Source organism: Panthera leo, chromosome B4, assembly GCF_018350215.1.
Source record: "Panthera leo isolate Ple1 chromosome B4, P.leo_Ple1_pat1.1, whole genome shotgun sequence".
Classification (NCBI taxonomy): domain Eukaryota; kingdom Metazoa; phylum Chordata; class Mammalia; order Carnivora; family Felidae; genus Panthera; species Panthera leo.
The window spans coordinates 116,857,211-116,876,759 of record NC_056685.1 but is presented as its reverse complement, the minus strand read 5'-3'; the positions used below and the strand labels follow the sequence as shown (position 1 = coordinate 116,876,759).

The 19,549-nt window shown below is 35.6% G+C and overlaps 1 protein-coding gene across 2 annotated transcripts in view; it reads left to right on the top strand.

Moving 5' to 3' along the window:
• CDK17 (cyclin dependent kinase 17) overlaps window positions 1-19,549 on the top strand; it is a 111,679-nt gene that overhangs the window by 60,440 nt on the left and 31,690 nt on the right. Inside the window, exons 1-3 of one of the 2 annotated variants that reach the window (XM_042947436.1) lie at window positions 7,817-8,079; window positions 10,667-10,813; window positions 15,515-15,679. In XM_042947436.1, the coding sequence (XP_042803370.1) occupies window positions 10,696-10,813; window positions 15,515-15,679 (283 nt within the window). In that variant the 5' untranslated portion in view covers window positions 7,817-8,079; window positions 10,667-10,695. Of the gene's footprint in view, window positions 1-7,816; window positions 8,080-10,666; window positions 10,814-15,514; window positions 15,680-19,549 lie in introns of those variants that run through there. The other variant, XM_042947438.1, reaches the window with a different exon arrangement.

Below are 19,549 nucleotides of genomic sequence, written 5' to 3'. Positions count from 1 at the left end.
ATACATTATGTGCCCATTAACATAGATTTATCATTTTTCTATGTGTGTACTTTGCCCTTTAAATCATAGGAAAAGGGAGAAAAAAGAGAAGCTACAAATCAAAAGTACAATTATACTGTCTTTTGTAAGTACATATGAACTTACTTTTACTGATGTTCTTTATTTCTTCTTATGACTTTGAGTTACTGTCTAGTGTCCTTTCATTTTAGGCTGAAACTGTTCCTTTAGCATTTTTTGTATGGCAGGTCTATTACTAATGAACCTCCTTAGCTTTTGTTTATCTGGAAATGTCTTAATTTCTCCTTCATTCTTGAAGGATACTGTTGCGAGATAAGATTTTTCTTTCTTTCAGACTTTAAATACATCATTTCCAGTGCTGCCTGATCTTCGTGGTTGCTGATGAGACATTAGTTGTTAACGTATTGAGAATCACTTCTGTGGGTCCAGTTACTTTTTTCCCTTGCTGCTTGCAAGATTCTTTCTTTGTCTTTGGGGTTTTACACTTTGAATACAAAATATCTTGGCATGGATCTCTTTGAGTTTATCCTTCTTGGAGTTTCTTGAGATTCTTGGATGTGTATATTCATGTTTTCCTCAGATTTTTGAAGTTTCAACTATTATTTTTTCGGTTATCATTATTTTTGTCTATGACTCCTGTGATGCCTATGGGGGTACATAGGTACCTCAGGCTCTGTTTGTTTTTCTTCATTCTTTTTCTTTTTGTTCCTCAGACTTGATAATTTTGACTTTCTTAAAGTTTCCTGATCCTTTTATTTCCTGCCTATTTAAATCTGTTGAACCCTACTAGTGAATATTTCATTTCAGTTATTGTACTTTTTTTCAGTTCTGGAATTTCTTTTGGCTCTTTTTTATAATTTGTCTCTTTGTTGATATTCTCCTTTTTCTCGTATATTGTTTTCCTTATTTCCTTTTTTTTCTTTTCTTTTCTTTTTTTTTTTTTGTTGTTATTATTGGGTTTCCTTTAGCCCTTTGAGCGTATCTAGGACAGTTGATTTAATATCTTGGACTACAAGTTCCAAATTCTGGACTTCTTCAGGAATGGTTTCTGTTAATTTTTTTTAATTGTGAATGGGCCATGTTTTCTTGTTCGTTTGTATGCTTTGTAATTTTTTGTTGAGGCCAGGACATTTATAATGTAGTAACTCTGGAAACCAGATTCTCCCTCTCCACAAGTGTTTCTTTGATTTTCATTGTTCGGGCTATTCCCATCCATTTGTGACTTTCCCAAACTATTTTTGCAAATATATATTCTTGGTTGTGTGTGATCACTGAAGTTTCTTTTCTGTTATCTTCGCAGTTAGCTATTGGCCTGATGAAGATTTTCTTTAATATCTGGCTCAAACAACAAAGAAGTATTGCCGTCTCTTTAAATCTTCCAACAGATGCTGTTGTGAGGAGCCCCTGCAGCCTGAAAGGGCTTAAAGGAAGGCATGTGTCTGCCCTGTGCCAGTCTCTGATCTGCCTGACTGACCGAAAAGTTCAGCCCCCAATTTTTTGATGTCAAGATTCCCAATTGTCTGCCCTGGCACCAACCAGTTGCTCTAGGAGTGATGGACAGGGCTGAGGAATGGGCAGTGTTGATGGGTTTGCAGGTGTGGTTCTCCTAGCAGTCTCTCCCTTTTAGCAAACACTCAGGGTTGTTTTAAGTGTCCAGTCAGGTTCTAGAGTCCTTAAATAGTTGGTTCTGTTTTGGGTTTTTTTTTCTTCCCACTGTACTGGTTGTTTTGGGTGGAGGGACGAACCCCAATAGCTTCCTACTATGACATTTTTCATCTCGTGGGTCACGGTATTCTTGTATTTATTGTCTTTCTAATGTGTTTATATGGATAGAGGAAAGTTCTTAGGTTTCTTTTTTCTGGTTTGTGTGCTTGACTGTACTGTCAAAGGAAAAGAATTGTCTTCAGATTTTAACACATAAAGGATTAAGATATTTAAGTGTTTTGGGGGAAAAATATAAAGTATGAACTTTTATTTCAGTGCTCTGTCAGTATTTTGTATAGTAACTTCATATTTTATGTAAATAAGAAATTTGTTTCTAGTGAAAAAATTTAAGGTTTTTAAATGTTAGTTATTCCTCATTAAGTATGGTTAGCTTACACGTTTGGCATTGGATGTTTATTATGATTTAATTATTGATGGATAAACAGTAGAAAATTTGCTTACAAACCACCTAATGCGTTTACCTTATTTATAATAAGTTTAATTTAAAGCCAGTCACTACGGAAAATGATATAAAGAAATACATGAAGCTGTCTGTATTGTGAAATCATATTACTCTACATGATATTTTAGAATGTTGGTCTGCCTTTGTAAAATTGGATTTTAATCCAAACTTTAAAATGCTCAATTTGTTCTGCATGTAAATTTTGCTTCTTTACCTAAAGAAAAGTCATTTAGGCATTTTAAAAGCAATCTGCAGCTTTTCCCTCAACCTTCTGTAGTTATTAACAAGAAATTGTTTTGATCTCTCAAAGACATAAGCCAAAAATTGCCACTCTAATAAATTCTTCACTATTAAAGAAGTTTGAATCAGTCCAAAGAGGTTTTTTTTGTTTTTTTTTTTTTTTTGTTCGTTTTGTTTTTGTTTTTGTTTTTGTTTTTTTTACCAGAAGTGCCAAAGGGGCCACAATATGACACCATTTTTGCAGGTAAATACCCATAGTAGAGGATCTAGTTTGGGAGTGTTCACAGCTTTACAGCTGTTGTCTTTAAAAAAAAAAAAAAAAAAAAAAAGTGTACATATGTATCACCCATTCTTAGGACAAAACTCAGTTGGCATTCCAGAGTGGTTTTCTGTATTCTTGTAAGTAAGTAAAATGGTTACATTTCCACAATTAAAAAAAAAAAAAGAAAAGTTTTTTTAATTTAACAGTGGACAGTCCCAGATCAGGGTTAGCCCCAGATGATAAAGTAAGATAACACAAAACAATTCAGGTTTTTTTTTAAGTACTTGTAGTTGGACACTGATTTTGAACTTTTTCAGTTTGTGTGTGTGTGTGTGTGTGTATAGAGTGTGTGTGTGTGTATAGAGTTATATGCTGTCATTCTGAATATCATTTATTGCCCTTTTACCTTTTTAATTTTATCTAGCTATGACAAAAAGCTCGAGATATTTTTGAGAGCTACAAAAGCATAAACATTTTGCATACATACACAAATGTATGTACATATTTGAATGGGGATATATGTGCATATATATGGAATATGTGTGTGTGTGTGTGTGTGCACGCGTGCGTGCATACATACATGGTAAGTACAGTGAGTGAAAAAAAAACTAAGAATAAAGGAATAGAGAGTGTCAGGAAAGAGCCCTCTGAAGATTAGCATGTATGCTGAAATTTGAGCATTTACAATAGTTTATTATGTAGTTAAGTCTTTAAAATATTAAAACAATTGTAGAGTTTTTGTTTAGGGTTTATTTTATTTTATTTTTAAAAATTTTTTTTTAGCATTTATTTATTTTTGAGACAGAGAGACAGAGCATGAACGGGGGAGGGTCTGAGAGAGAGGGAGACACAGAATCTGAAACAGGCTCCAGGCTCTGAGCTGTCAGCACAGAGCCCGACGCGGGGCTCGAACTCACAGACCGCGAGATCATGACCTGAGCCGAAGTCGGATGCTCAACCGACTGAGCCACCCAGGCGCCCCTGGTTTATTTTAAATTATAGTGCTTTTTTTTTTTTTTTTTTTTTACTTTTTTTTTTTTTTAATGTTTTATTTATTTGTGAGAGAGAGACAGTGTGCCAGCGGGGAAGGGGCAGAGAGAGAGGGAGACACAGAATCCCAAGCAAGCTTCAGGCTCTGAGCTGTCAACACAGAGCCTAACGTAGGACTCGAACCCACAAACTGTGAGCTCATGACTTGAGCTAAAGTCAGATACTTAACCGACTGAACCACCCAGGTGCCCCTATAGTGCATTTACTTTTAAGGTGAAAATAACTTATTTAGTGGCATGAATTAAATATAAAGCTAAAAATTTAGGCATTTTACCATAAATCACATTTAATATTCATGAAAATGATAGTGTAAAGATGCCAACAACCCCAAGTAAAAGTTTTACCAGGTAGAATATTGTAGACAAGTTCTTGAGGGTTTTGATTTGAAGAAATCAGTAATTTAGCACTGCTTTATTACAATGCTGTAGAAAATAATCAACCTGAAACCTAATGTAAATAATTTTTACTTCTCAAAATTGTTTTTATTGTAGCATTATATGTGTTTTTGTTATCACCTAATGAGGGAAAATGTTGATATGTATAATTCTACCTAATGGTAATTAGAAATGTCAAGGAATATATCTAATTTGGGAGTACTTTTTCTTTAATACTGATCTAGGCTGTGACAATGGAATTCTTTAACTTCTGTGTTTACTGATCATGTTGATGTAATTAAAGGGTTATACTATGGATAATAAAAAAAAGGATCTTTTTGAAGATGTGGTTTTGAAAATTTTATAGTAAGATTTAGCTTTATAAAGTGAAGTATTTTCTCTTGCTAATATGAACTAGAAATGTGTGTCTTATTCCTGATGGAATAGAAAATACCTAAAGTTATTTTATAGATGAGAATTTTCTTGATGGGAAATAAGGGCAATGAATACTATTCAAAGTTATAAATACATAGAATGTCTTTTGATACATTGTCAAATGCATTCTGTGAAGAAAAGTTGATTTCCTTTTTTATTACTTATTTATTTATTGAGAGAAAGTACATGGGAGCATGAGTGGAGAAGAGGGAGAGGGGTAGAGAGAATCCCAATGAAGTTCCACACCTAGCATGGAGCCCTGTGTGGGGCTTGACTTCACAGCAGTGAGATCATGACCTGGGCTGAAATCAAGAGTTGGATGCTCAACCAACTGAGCCACCCAGGTGCCTCAATTCCTTTTTTAAGTTGTACTCACTTAAAATCACCAAGATCAATTAGATGTTTTATATCAGCATTTGCCAATAGAAATATGTGGATCCCATACTTAATTTAAAAATATTTTGCATGTATATTTTTTAAAAGTACAATTAATTTTAGTAATACAGTTTACATAACCAAATATGTCTAGAATTATTTTATGTTATCCATATAATAATGAGTTAGTTATATGTGCTTTTAAATCTAGTTTGTATTTTACATTTACAGTACAAGGCAGTTTGAACTAACCACTTCTCAAGTGGTCAGAATGGGATGTTACCATATTATGTGAATTAATTCTGTAATAACATCAGAAGTTTGTTTCATTCTTATTTGTCATCTGAAATAGGAGGCAAGTACCGTGGTCAGCAGACTTTCAAATATGATATGCAAGATTCGAAAGTGGTGATGTCTATATAGTTTGATAGACATTGGTGACCACGCCACTACGTTTGATAATTTTGGAGTTGAAAACTTGGTAGTTGTGAGCTACCAGCCCTTAAGCGTTTTTGTTTGTACGTATAGGTTTTTTGAAGGAGTGTGGTGGCAGGGGTGGGGGGAGGGAGGTTCCTAAGACTGTCCGCAGGCTTGGTGTTTTGCTCAAAGGAAACAAATCAGAGAAAAGCAGAGAGAAAAAACTCGTGATTATGATTTGTTACAGTGAAAAGATACAAATTAAAATCAGCAAAGGGAAAAGCGTGTGTAGGATGGAGGCCAGGTGTAAGATTTTAGTTGTCCTTTCCCGGTGGAATTGCATGGATAATGCTTCCTTCTACCAGCCACTTTGTATGACAACATATGCAAAGTGTTGTCAACCAGGAAAGCTTACCTGAGTCTTGATATCTGGGGTTTTCATCAGGGATCATTTACATAGGCAGGAAAGTACCCATATGACTATCTTAACTACTCAGTCTGCAGCTTCCCTTATCCCTCCTTTCCTCTGAGGTCCTACTGTGGCCCAGACCTCAGGCATACAAAAACAGAATTTACCATAATTTACATCATTGACATAAGTTACCTGGCCCAAGACCTCAGGTATACAGAGAGACTTACCAGGCAGAATATTCCAAGGGCTCAGAAGTTATTTCCCAGGAGTCTTCACAGGCAAGTCCTTTCTTTGGGATGTGCAAGGTTTGAGCCCCCAAGCTTGTTAGATTTTCCTTTTTACTGCACAAGGTGATTTGGATTTTGACAAAGGAGAGTGTCTCTAGTATAAATTCTTACAAAAACAAAAGGGTAGGTGAGATAGGCCATAGCTCAATTTGCCTTAAATATCTAATGTTTTAAGACAAATGGCATGGATTACTAACTGTCAAGGCAGAAATATGTTAGGGCTCACTGAGATGTAAGGAATCTAGCATTTAGGACCCTACAGTAACAGGTTTCTTAGTTGGAATCAACACTTACAGTTTACTGATTGCCTCCTATAAATTCACCTTGCTTGGTGAGATACATATATTATCTATTTTACTTATTTTTTATTAAAATTTTTATTTGAATAGACACAGTGTTAAATTCGTTTCACATCTACAACATAGTGATTCAGCATCTCCGTATGTTATGCTGTGCTCATCACAAGTGTAGCTACCTTCTGTTACCATACAATACTATTACAATATGTATTCCCTATGCTGTACCTTTTATTCCTGTGACTCATTCATTCCATGATAGAAAACCTGTATCTCCTACTTTCCTTCACCCATTTTGCACTTCCCTTCCTCCCTACCCCATCCCCTCTGGAAACCATCAGTTTGTTCTCTGTATTTATAGGTCTGATTTTGCTTTTTGTTTATTCGTTTTTTTAGATTCCACATATAAGTGAAGCTATACAGTATTTGTCTTTTCCTTTATGACTTGTTTCACTTAGCATAATACCCTCTAGGTTTATCCATTGTTGTTGAAAGTGGAAAAATTTCATCCTTTTTTACGGCTGTGTAATATTCCGTGTGTGTGTGTGTGTGTGTGTGTGTGTGTGTGTGTGTGTGTGTACACGTACGTACTAAGTCTCCCTCTGAGAACTACTTGACATGTAGGGAACAAACCGCTTTCAAGGCATTGTAGAGCCTTGAAATCAGTCATAACTTGAGTCAAGGTCCAGGAGAAAAGGGAGATAGACATATTCCATGCTACTTTCCCTTTTGAGGCATTTTCAAACTCTCAGGTTACTTTGGATAAGAGGATAGAAGCTGAACATTGTAGAAGAGATGAGCAAAAAGCAAGGAAGTTGAGTGGAGTTTTCAATAGTTTTTTGTTATTGTTGTTCTAGCCTTAGTTTTGCAGCTGCAATCCTTTGAAAGGGGGCACACCATAAGAGTGGGAACAAATCAGAGGTAGGCCAGTCTTCACAGTGTTTGAAACCCTGTCTCATGCCAGCTCAGTCCTTGATTGGATTTAGGTGATCTGCTCCTACTCTGACTGTTTCTAGAAAAAAATTAAATCATTTCTGGAAGAAGGTAACATCATCTAGAGCCTCTATATTTATCCATATATATTTTCATGCAACCATTCACATACAATGTGTAACATTAAATAAAGAATTACTAGGCACACACATCAACACAGAAAATCAACAATAGATATAGGGATAAATCAACAATAGAAATAGGTTATGCATAGGCTATGCAGACTCTGAAGTTACATACAGGAGCTTTAAAATACTATAATCTATTCATGAAAATAGATGGCAAGGTGGAGAATTTGACCAGAGAACTGGAATCTGTAGAAAAGAACTAAGTAGAAATTCTAGAACTGAAAAATATAGTAACTAGGGCACTGAGTGGCTCAGTTCATGAAGCATCCGACTCGAGTTCAGCTCCGGTCATGATCTCCAAGTCATGAGATCGAGCCCTGAGTCAGGCTCCACATTCTCTTCCTTTCTTTCCCTGCCTCTCCCCTGCTCACATTCTCTCTCTTTAAGATATATATATATAGTAACTAAAATTAAGAACACAATAGATGGTTTTAACTGCCAGTTGGACACAGCTGAAAGAGGATTAGTCAACTGGAAGATAACGTAGTAGAAAATATTCAGGACCATGGATTTGTCCTTTTGGTGTCATGACCAAACTAAGCTAAGGAACGGGTTTTTCAGTATCTCACCAAAAAAATATCCATTGTTTTAGAGCGTAAGGATAAAAAAAAAGCCCTTTTGAAGTGTAAGTACAATTTTTTGCTATTTTAATGTGTGTGGTTTTTATATTTTTGTTATAGGTTTTTAAAATAAGTATGTAAAAAGTAGTTGGTAAAATATAATATCACAAATTTCTACTCGAAAGCCTTCCCTCAGCCTTTGAGCAAACAAAAATTATTCATATAGTATCTTATGGAGAATTCACATGTTCAGCGTACTCAGCTATGTAAATAGACCTTAGAATGAGAAAATAAGCAAAAATATTTAGATTCAAAATAGATACCCAGAGCTGGATGGTAAAATATGTATTTTAGCATAGGGGAGCTCTTACTTTTAGTTGGGCTAATGGTTACAATATGTTTGGTAATCTTGTGAAATTGTTCATCCCAAGTAAGAAATAGTAAATTAGAAAAGAAGTTACAGGTAAATTATTGAGGGATTTGTTTTGGCAGTAAATACCTTGTTTGATTTTATCTGAGACTCTGCTATGAATCATACCTTTGCTGTATGTACCACTAAGAAAAAAGAGGCTGTCAATTATGTCAATATTTTGACATCCTTTAATTATAGGATGCATCCTAATTTCAGAGATGTTAAAATATGAAGGAAAAGGTAATCTTAGTTTTAAATTTTAGTTGTGTCATTTATTGTTTGTTTGGCTTTGGTCAGAGAACTTCTTTGAACCTGAAATAAGTGAAAATAAGTAGTGTAGTCTAGTCTTTAGAGTTAGGAAAACTAAATGAATTAAGAAATATAAAAGTGTCACGTATGGGGTATGCATTTTATACTATTAATTTGGCTTTCATTACTTCCTTCTAAAACTTGGCATTGTTACGGTAACAGGAAGGGGTTCCTGACAGCTAACCAAGGCCGGTGGGGGGGGGGGGGGGGGGGGGCGGAAACAGCAAAGATGTAAGATATTGGTTAAATAAGAACTTAAAAAAAATTCCTGTTGGAGCCATTTAATGAGGTTCCAATATCATTCTTTATCTCTCCCCACCCCCTCTACCCCACCTATTATGTACATACATACGTACATATGTATGTATGTATGTATGTAGGCTCCACACCCAGTATGGAGTCCAGTGTGGGGCTTGAACTCATGACCCTGAGATCAAGACCTGAGCTGAGGTCAAAAGTCAGATGCTTGGGGCGCCTGGGTGGCTCAGTCGGTTGAGCATCCGACTTCGGCTCAGGTCATGATCTCGCGGTCCGTGAGTTCGAGCCCCGCGTCGGGCTCTGGGCTGACAGCTCAGGGCCTGGAGCCTGTTTCGGATTCTGTGTCTCCCTCTCTCTGACCCTCCCCCATTCATGCTCTGTCTCTCTCTCTCTCAAAAATAAATAAACGTTAAAAAAAAATAAAAAAAAAAAAAAAGTCAGATGCTTAACCAACTATGCCACCCAGGCGCCCCTGGCATCCCCCATTTATATATAAAGATATCACTGACTGTTTCCAATGTGGTGATTGATATTTATAATAATGGTACCTATGCATCAAAATCATTCTGATGTTTTTATTTTATTTATTTTTAATTTTTTTAAACATTTATTCATTTTTGAGAGAGAGCGAGAGCATGGCAGGTGGGGAGATAGGGAGACACAGACTCTGAATTGATATTTTTATTATATTGGTTTTTAAAAAGCACATTTTAGGAAAATTTCTAATCGTCCTAAATTCATTTGTTATGCTTAAAACCTCTGTCTTTATTTAGTTTTGTAGAATTCCTGCTCTTCTGATGGTGCTGCATAAATATAGCATTAATCAGAATGAGTGGATCTTTTTGTTTTTTATTTTTATTTGTTTTTTTTTTAACGTTTATTTATTTTGAGAGAGAGAGAGCGTGCAAGAGTAGGTGAGGGGCAGAGAGAATCCCAAGCAGGCCCCATGCTGCCAACACAGAGCCCAATGCAGGGCTTCAACTCACAAATGGTGATATCATGACCTGAGCGGAAGTCGAGAGTCAGACGCCTAATTGACTGAGCCACCCAGGTGCCCCAGAGTGAATGAATCCTTTTAAAGAAGGGGTTGGATAAAGAAGATGTGGTTTGTATATACAATGGAATACTACTTGGCAATGAGAAAGAATGAAATCTGGCCATTTGTAACAACATGGATGGAACTGGAGAGTATTATGCTAAGTGAAATAAGTCAGGCAGAGAAAGACAGATACCATATGTTTTTACTCATATGTGGATCCTGGGAAACTTAACAGAAGACCAGGGAGGAGGGGAAGGGGGAAAAAAAGTTACAGAGAGGGAAGGAGGCAAACCATAAGAGACTTTTAAATACTGAGAACAAACTGAGGGTTGATGGGGGTTGGGGGAGAGGGGAAAGTGGGTGATAGGCATTGAGGCACCTTTTGGGATGAGCACTGGGTATTGTATGGAAACCAATTTGGCAATAAATTATATATATATATATATATATATATATATATATATATATATATAAATATAATAAGGGGTTGGACTTTGTGATGTTTGGTGGACATGAAAATTCCTTATTATATTCCTAGTTTGAAGATTGCCAGTAAATTCTGAATGACATTTTCCTTGAGCTTTAAAATATTTTATAGCCTTAATTTTGTGTTCATTCTCTTCTGTTCTTTCAGGAATTTTCAAGTCACATTCAGTTGATAGGATGAAAAAATTCAAGAGAAGGCTATCCCTCACTCTTCGAGGAAGCCAAACTATTGATGAATCATTGTCTGAATTGGCGGAACAAATGACTATTGAAGAAAATAGCAGCAAGGATAATGGTAAATATTTGGGGGCTGGGGAGGAGAGGGAAGGAGAGACGCTTCCCCCTTTTAATTACTTTGCAAAGTGTAAGCTTTCTTTTCTGATAAGTTCCTGTTAGCTTCCTTTTGGTTATTTCTTTGTCTTGTTCTCTGGTTCTTAGGAAACGGAAGACAACATAACTTTTTCTTGCTTACTTACTGGAGCAGTGTTACTTACTCCACTAGTACTACTTGAAACCTCCTCCTGGTCTCTAACCCTTGTGGATTCTTCTGTCCCATTTATCTTTCCATTTTTCATTGGCTCTTAAATAAGAATACCTTATATAATATTATCCTAGTTGTTAAATAACTATTTTTAAGTTAACCTAAGTTAATACAGCTTAAAAGTATATAGTAAGTTTGTGAAATTCCTGTTTGGGGCTTCATCATAGTTTTAGAACATTATATATGCATATTGACTAGATGACAGGGTTCATCACGTGAGTGAATTATACTCATATTTACTGCAGAATCTGTTCATAGTATTGAGAGCACTTGATAGGCATGTAACATTTCACATTTGGTAGTTCTTTTTACAGTGTAAAGCAGTAGTTCACATATGTTGACATAAAATGAAAAGAGCTCGTTAAATTGAACAGATTAAAATGTAAAATCCTGATGAAATTTACAGAGCAAGGTTACATATTCCAAAGTGAAACAGCCCTAGGGATGTCATAATAATATCCAGGAAGGGGTTACCGGAATGGCTGCCAGTATATCATGATGCACACGTTCTATGACAAGCCTTTCTTTCCTGTGCCTAAAATTCTTCTGTTAGAGATTTGTGGCAGTGGGTGAACGCATGAATACCTCTGCCCCCTGAATGCAAGTGTCCTTGTTGTGACAGAGGGAAAAGTATAAAGGGAAAGGGCTCCGGACTTTAAGTTAAAAGTCATAGATTGGAATTTGGGATACACTAACACTTACTTACTAGTTAATATGACTCTGAGTAACTAATTGATCCTACTCAGGCTTTAGTTGATCAGGGTCATTATTTACTCAAGTTTATCTGGCTGATTGTAATATGAGAGAGAAGACATAGATGAATTCAGTAGAAAATACATTTTTAAATCATAATTTGAATATAACTTCTGTGTAGGAGGGGGACACATCTTGCATTTGGGTCAAAACTCAAAGACAATTTTATAATGTCTTACTTTTTTTCTTCTTGCCAAGAGCAAAATCCTTACTTCCCTCAGACCCTCTTTGAATTTTTGGTGTTTTCATTAAGCCCTGAGTATTTGTTCTTATGATCAAATAGTCTTGCAAGCACACTGTACATCTTGATAGGTTCTGGGTCAGCTTCTTAATGGGTATTTGACTATAAGACAAACCTCTCCTTAAAAAAAAGAAGGCACCTGGGTGGCTCAGTTGGTTGAGCATCTGACTCTTGATTTCAGCTCAGGTCATGATCCCACAGTGCGTGAGACTGAGCTCTGTGTCGGGTTCTGCGCTGACAGCGTGGAGTCTGCTTGGGATCCTCTCTCTCTTTCTTTGCCCTTCTCCCACTTGTGCTTTCTCTCTCAAAGTCAATAAACTTTAAAAAAAAAAAAAGAATTTGGATCAAAGAAATGGACATCCTTCTTGGAGAGCTAATTAATATTTTAGATTATTTGCATATTTTCTGGAATATTTTAGTATTGTCCTAAAACATGCTTAATTTATAATGAGTGGTGAAATGGTGAAAAAATTTTTTCAAGTGGTTTATATTATTTACTTTATTAAAACTTTATTATAATAGTGACTTTAACAAGGAGTAAAGAAGAGGAAATAGGATCTCTTAGTGAGTTTTCTCTTAAGTTACTTGAAATAATACTTGAAGATGTTATAATAGACATGGATTCCTCTGGGGATGCAGAGATTGTTAGGAGCGTAGGCTGTTTCTGAGTTACAGTCTGCTGTTGCTTACACGCTTATGTGTATTGGCACATGGATTTCACCAATAGCTTTGACAAAGATTCTACACCTTTTTGGTTATTTATCAGTGCCTGTGAGCTGGTTCCAATATATTCTTTATGGAATTTATCTTAGAATATAAAAAGCTCCTAAGATAGGTGGCACACACAGTCTGCATCTGAATATGGTTTAATGAATAAGAAATGGTAGACTGGTATTATTTAATTTTTAATAATTATAGATTCAAAGGAAGTTGCAAACATAGGACAGGGAGGTCTCTTGTGTCCTTCTCTCAGTTCCCTCCTTTGGTTACATCTTCCTTAACTATTGAACTTTATCAAACCTAGGAAATTAACACAGGAATAAAGTGTGAGTATAGTTTTGTGTCATTTTATCACATGTAGATTCATGTAACCACTGCTGTAATCAGGATAAAGAGGTATTCCAGTACCACAAGGAGATCCCTCTCATGCTACTTTACACAGTTATTCCACTTCCTTACCTCCCACCATCTCTGATCTCTCAGAGTGGTATCTTTAAAACGTGAGTGAGATCATATTACTACCTGCTTCAAAGCTACCATAACCGATTGCAATGTCAGAATAAAATTTGAACTTTTGCAGTTACATACAAACCTGCTTATCTCTCTGCCCTCACTAAATAACAATTATGTACTACAGCTACACTTGCCTTCTTTGTGTTCTTCTAACAGAGTGTTTCTCAAGTTTGATCTCTGGGTCAGCAACAAACAGCATCACCTGAGAATTTGTTAGAGATGAAAATTTTTGGATTCCACATCAGACCTACTGAGTCGGGAAGTCAGGGGCTAGGAGTTAGCAATCTTCTATTTTAACAAGTCTCTGAAGGTGATTCTGAAACATGCTAAAGTTTGAGGACCACTGTTCTAGCAAGTCAGATTCCTGCCACATGTTGACTTTTGCAGTGGCTTTACCCTTTGTCTGGAATATCTTTTAACTCACCATCACCTATCTTCCCAGGATTGGCTCATTTTTCCATTTATATCTGTGTCAAAAAGACTTCTATAGAGAGAACTTTACTCAGTGTCTAGTGTAAAATAGCCACTCCTTTATTTTCTGTTCTTTTTTTAATCTTTTGCATATTGCCTATCATCTAATATTTTTCTTATTCATTAGTTTCTTGTTTCCCTTTCATAAGATCTTATAATCTTAGAGAGTAGTACCTTGTTTATTTTGTTCACCTGTTGATGCCCGGGACCTGGAATGGTAGGCACACAATAAAAGTCCCCTGAATAATTGAATGTTTTATGATCTCTCTCTTTTTTTTTTAAGCTGTATTCCTCAAGACTGTAAAAGTTCTATTCCCCACAGCAACTTTTCTATAGGCAGATTATCAATGTATTTTATTATGATTCCAGATAAGAAACATGACAACCTTGGAAGAGAAAAGTTTTCTTATGTGTTCTAGCTTGTATCCTACCTACACTGTTTGACTATTTAATTTTTGCATTTGTATCAGATACCCCTCCCTATTCATTATGAAATCATTCATTATTATACTAGGTTTAAATTAAGATCCCCCAAGTCCTTGATCAGCCAGCTACTGCCAAGGAATGTACAGGCCATGGGACACTTTGGACAGATGTTATCCATTACTAGTTAGGTACTTTTCCTTTTTCCAGTCTGGTATTCTACCCAAATTAGATAACTTGGGCTTTGTCTGAGTCCCGAGGATCCTTTGGCCCCATCCTCCCTCTCCCATCTTATATGCAACCATTATCAGTAGAAGTGCAGGCCATGTGGGCTTCTTGTTCTTGGTGTCTGATAAACCTTTACAGGTAGGAGAAATACTCACATTAGGAGATATTCTTACTCCTGATTATCAGCTACGAAAGAAGAGCTGGCTCCGTTTTAGAGGAGATACTCAGAGAAGCCCCCTTCCTTTTAAAATTCCTTGACTACTACCAGTAAAAACATAATTCTAATACAAAAGACTACTTATGTGTCACAGAAGACTTCATCGTGTCCTTAACCTGTTTTAGAGCTCTTCTTTAGAGGTGGAAAGGAATCTTGAGATTCCTTGTAAACATTACAAAACAGGATTTCTCCCATTTATAATTAAATAACTTTTTAAGTATTATATATTTTAAATGTTTCTGCTTACTTATAAGTGTGATTTCTTAAAAAAAAAAAAAAAGCTCTTTATATTAAAAATCCCAAATTTCGGGTAAATTTCAGAGCCACTGATTTGATCTTTGCTTAAGTACTTCTGTTTTATTCATTAACTAACAAACCTTTTGAATGTCTAGCAAATAGGGATATAAATTCCCTCAGGCCAGGACCATGTATTTTTTACACACACACACACACACACACACACACACACACACACGTACATATATATATGTATATATACATATATATGTAGCATTTGTAACCATAAGACATATATGAAGTTAGTAAATGTAGGAGAAGTTTGGAAACAAGCTTGGGATATATTAAAATAAGCAAATGGTTAAAAAAAATCTATGGGCTATAATAGTAGTTCTGTGATTGCTAACCAATTTGGTTACATAAGAAATGGATACTGAAGTTATTCGACCAATTTCAAATAGTAAAGTATTTTCTATAAGTATTTTTCACAGAAATTATTTTAATTTTGGTACTTTGTTTAGATAGCCAAAGAATTCTTAAATGTTACTGATCTCATAAACCTTTTGTTTTCTGTTTTGCTTTCTCAATCCTTCTCATGTGATCCTGAATCTTGGGCTGGTAATGGAATGATTTTGGATACTGTGAACCACAGAGCCTATTGTGAAGAATGGCAGGCCTCCAACCTCTCACAGTATGCATTCCTTCCTCCACCAGTACACAGGATCCTTCAAGAAGCCCCCGTTGCGGAGACCACATAGTGTTATTGGAGGAAGCCTTGGATCCTTCATGGCAATGCCCAGAAATGGAAGCCGACTAGGTAATTTAACGGTCTTTTTTTTTTTTTTTTTTTCCCTAGAGGTCATGTACATAGCTAGATTATAGTTGTATGGAATCAGCCTTTATTATCTGATTTTTCTTGTAAGATAAAAATCAAGTTGAAAATAACAGAGGTAGCAGGAAGATGGAAGGCTCTAGAGAGGTGATAGCACTGACACTACAGAGCAGTAACATTTGAAAACCTGTCCACCGAAAGAAAACAAAACCCTTAAGAGATGGATGCAAGATTTCAAGGTGAACAGAAGCTTGCTTAATTTAGGGTCATACCATAGTAACTCCAGATTGTCACCATGCAATAGCCCGGTGCGGTAATTAGTATCCATGATTATCCCCTGAGTTCTCATTCTTAGGTCACTGTGTCATTGTAAGTATTCAGGAAAAATACGTATCTACAAGTTTCTTTTTATCTCTCTGGTATTTTTTTTTTTTTTTTTAACATTTATTTATTTGAGAGAGAGAGAGAGTGAGCGAGCATGAGCAGGGGAGGGCAGAGAGAGAGAGGGAGACTCAGAATCCAAAGCAGACTCCAGGCTCTGAGCCGTCAGCACAGAGCCTGATGTGGGGCTTAAACTCACGAACTGTGAGATCGTGACCTGAGCCAAAGTTGGAAGCTTAACCGACTGAGTCACCCAGGCATCCCATCTCTGGTCTCTTTTGATGGCATCTTACTATCATGCTTTGATTTTTTTAAGTAAAATAATTTTATAGTCTCATGGCATAATTATATTAACTGAAGTTTCTGAGGGTTTTATTTTGCTGCTTGCTTTATCTCCTTTGTCATGGTAGATTATTTCTTCATTTGTTTTGTTCATTTTGGGAGTATGAGCTTATCTCTCGTGGGGTTTTATCTAGGGGAGAAATGTATGAAGGTTTTATCCTCATAGGTGTAACCCTACAGAATGGTGTACTGGAGTAGGCTCACACTGGTTCATGAGAGATGATTGTTAAGTTTTCAGGAATTTTGCAAGCTGGTTGTTAAATGTAGCCATTATTAAGATTTAAATTATATAAATCTGTAATTAAGTAAGCTAATTAAAAACAAAGTTAATGAATACTTAAAACTCATTATCTCCTAATTATTTTACTACACTTTACTATTACCTCTGCTTTGGGGGTTATTTCTGTTATATCTGTATAATCAAAATTTTATGTAATGGCATGTACATTTCTTCCCAATTACGTGCTCAGTGATGGTCATATTGTAACTTGAAGTTGGCCGTGGAGGGAGTATTTACCCCACAGAAATTGGAGAACACTTCAGATTAGGATTTGATTTATAGTTTCGCTGTCTAGTCCAGGGATTGGCAAACTTTTCTGTAAAGGGCCAGATTGTAAATTTTTTGGGTTTTATGGGCCACATGTTGTCTCTATTGCATATTCTTTTTCTTTTAAAATAACTCTTTAAAGATGCAGAAAATATTTTTAGTTTAGGAGCCATATAAAAACATGTCACATTTGCTGATCTGTGGTCTGAATTTAAGAAAATGGTATTGAAAATGTTAGTAATGCAGATTAAATTTAAAAGTGTATTGTATCTGTAGCTGTTACAGTTGTAAGTGGCACAAAATTGAGCCATTTATTCTTTTAGTACTTGAAAACCATTACCTAATTCAGCAAAGAAGTGCTCATACACGTGACAAATGAATGAAACTTTGACATAATCCTTAATTATTTCACTTTTGTCTTATTAACGGAAATGAAAATGAACATGATAATCATGTTGGAACTACATTTGTTCATTAATGACATGAGTAATTTCTTGGTTGAGTCAGATGGTACTCAAGTATTTATTCATAGTCTGAGATTAATATGCTCCTTTGTGGTCCTTGTACAGGAGAACAGATTTATTTAAGTCTGTCCTTTACTGAAGATGTACTACTTTGAGAGTCTTGTGCCTTTCTTTGGGAGGCTCTCACTTGCACCTTGGACAGCCAGGGCTTCATCTTTTATCCTAGTGTGGTGGCTAAACCCATGCACCTTCTTACCAAGATCAGCAAACCCTCCTCAAGAGAGTGACAGAGTCCATTACGAATAACAGCTTTTGGCTCTTACTTCTCTGTCTTCGCTTCCTTAATGTTGTGCCTATATTCTTGTAAACTCAGCTATACATTTTAAAATATTATTGCATTTTAATCAACATTTTCTTGAAGGAGGTAGATGTTCAGATTTTGCTGGAAGTTGAAGGCATGATTAAATCATCTTTAGCATTTTAAAAGTGTGACAAAAGAATACTTGGCCTCAGATGTGTCGGATACCATCAGATTAGGAATCAGTTCCCAGTGCACTGACTTTTATTGCCAAGTTAATTTTTTGTTTAAATCTTAGTATGAAATTTCTCCAGAAATCTTTGTATAATAGAAGTGTGTTCTTAAATTACATATCTATTAAAAATCATTATATTTGTAACTACTTACTAGTGTAAGAATTTTCTCAATAATGTGTTATCAGGACAAAAAACAAAAATACAGGAATTCTGAGACTGATTTGATAAGATCCTTGACTTAAACAGTTCTCATTTTCACAAGTAAATATTCATTAAAAATAAAAATTTACAGCTATAAAATACTATTTTTTTACATGTTGATATTTCATATAATCTTTCATTTGAAAGAAGAGGTGCAGTTATCTAGTCCATTCTTTGATTTTTAGTTAATAATCAATTTTAGATTATTTGTTGACTACTTTTTTATTTTTAATGTTTTTACGTATTTATTTTGAGAGAGAGAGAGAACATGAACAGGGAAGGGGCAGAAAGAGGAGAGAGAGAATCCCAAGCAGGCTCTGGCTATAGCACAGAGCTTGACATGGGGCTTGATCTCACAAACCGTGGGATCATGACCTGAGCCAAAATCAAGAGTTGGAGCCTTAACCAACTGAGCCACCCAGGTGTTCCTGTTAAGCACTTTCTAAATATCAGACACTCTTTTAAGTTGGGGAATACTAAAGTGAATAAGCTAAATCGTGCCTCCAATGATCTCAGAAGTTGGTGTAAAATCCCATGAAACAAAAAAATGCTTTTCAGTGCAATGGGAGCAGTAGGTGTGGGTACAGTAGTCATCTGTGTCTGAGAGTAGAAGAGATTTCACTGAGTAATGACAAATGAGCATAGTTTTGAAGAATGAGCTCACCAAATTGGTAAATTGGGGAAAGCCGTCTCTTATAGATACAACAGTGCGGCGGGGAGTATGTTAAAACACTCTAGCATGAAACAACCTACTTGTGGGGCCAATAACTAATTCTGTAAAGAGAACCAGTGGTAAGAGATCTATTTGGGATCTAGTATATGTTTCTGGTAGGCAACTCTTGCTATATGAATTACAGGATGATTGACAAATGCAAATATAGAGCAAGTATATAAGTATACAAATTTGTTTTCAGTATACCCAGATAGAATTAATCTTCCTCCTCTCTCATTTAACTTTTATCCTTAAAAAAAAAGACAAAAAACCAAAACCATAACCCACTTGTATGGTAATTTAAATATGTTTTTTACTTCAAACAGATTTTTGGTGGTCAAAAACTTATTTCTGCAGTTAAATAGATATTCAATGAATAATTTTTGAATTGTTCTTTTATTTTTTAACACTAGAGAGGGAAAGCTGCATTAGTGGCTTTGAAAACTTTTTTTTTTAAGAATATTCAAAGAAGTTATCATTTGTCTGTAGACCCAATGACACATTATCTAATGGAAAAGTACTAAACTAAATAAAAGGCAAAAGACTAGGTTTCTATTTTAGCTCTGCCTCTAAGCTGTGTAACCTTTGAAAATCATTTAACCTTTCAAAGTCTCAGTTTCCAGATCTGGAAAATCAGAGAACTAAGAAATCCTCAAGTGTTATTTCCAGCCTAT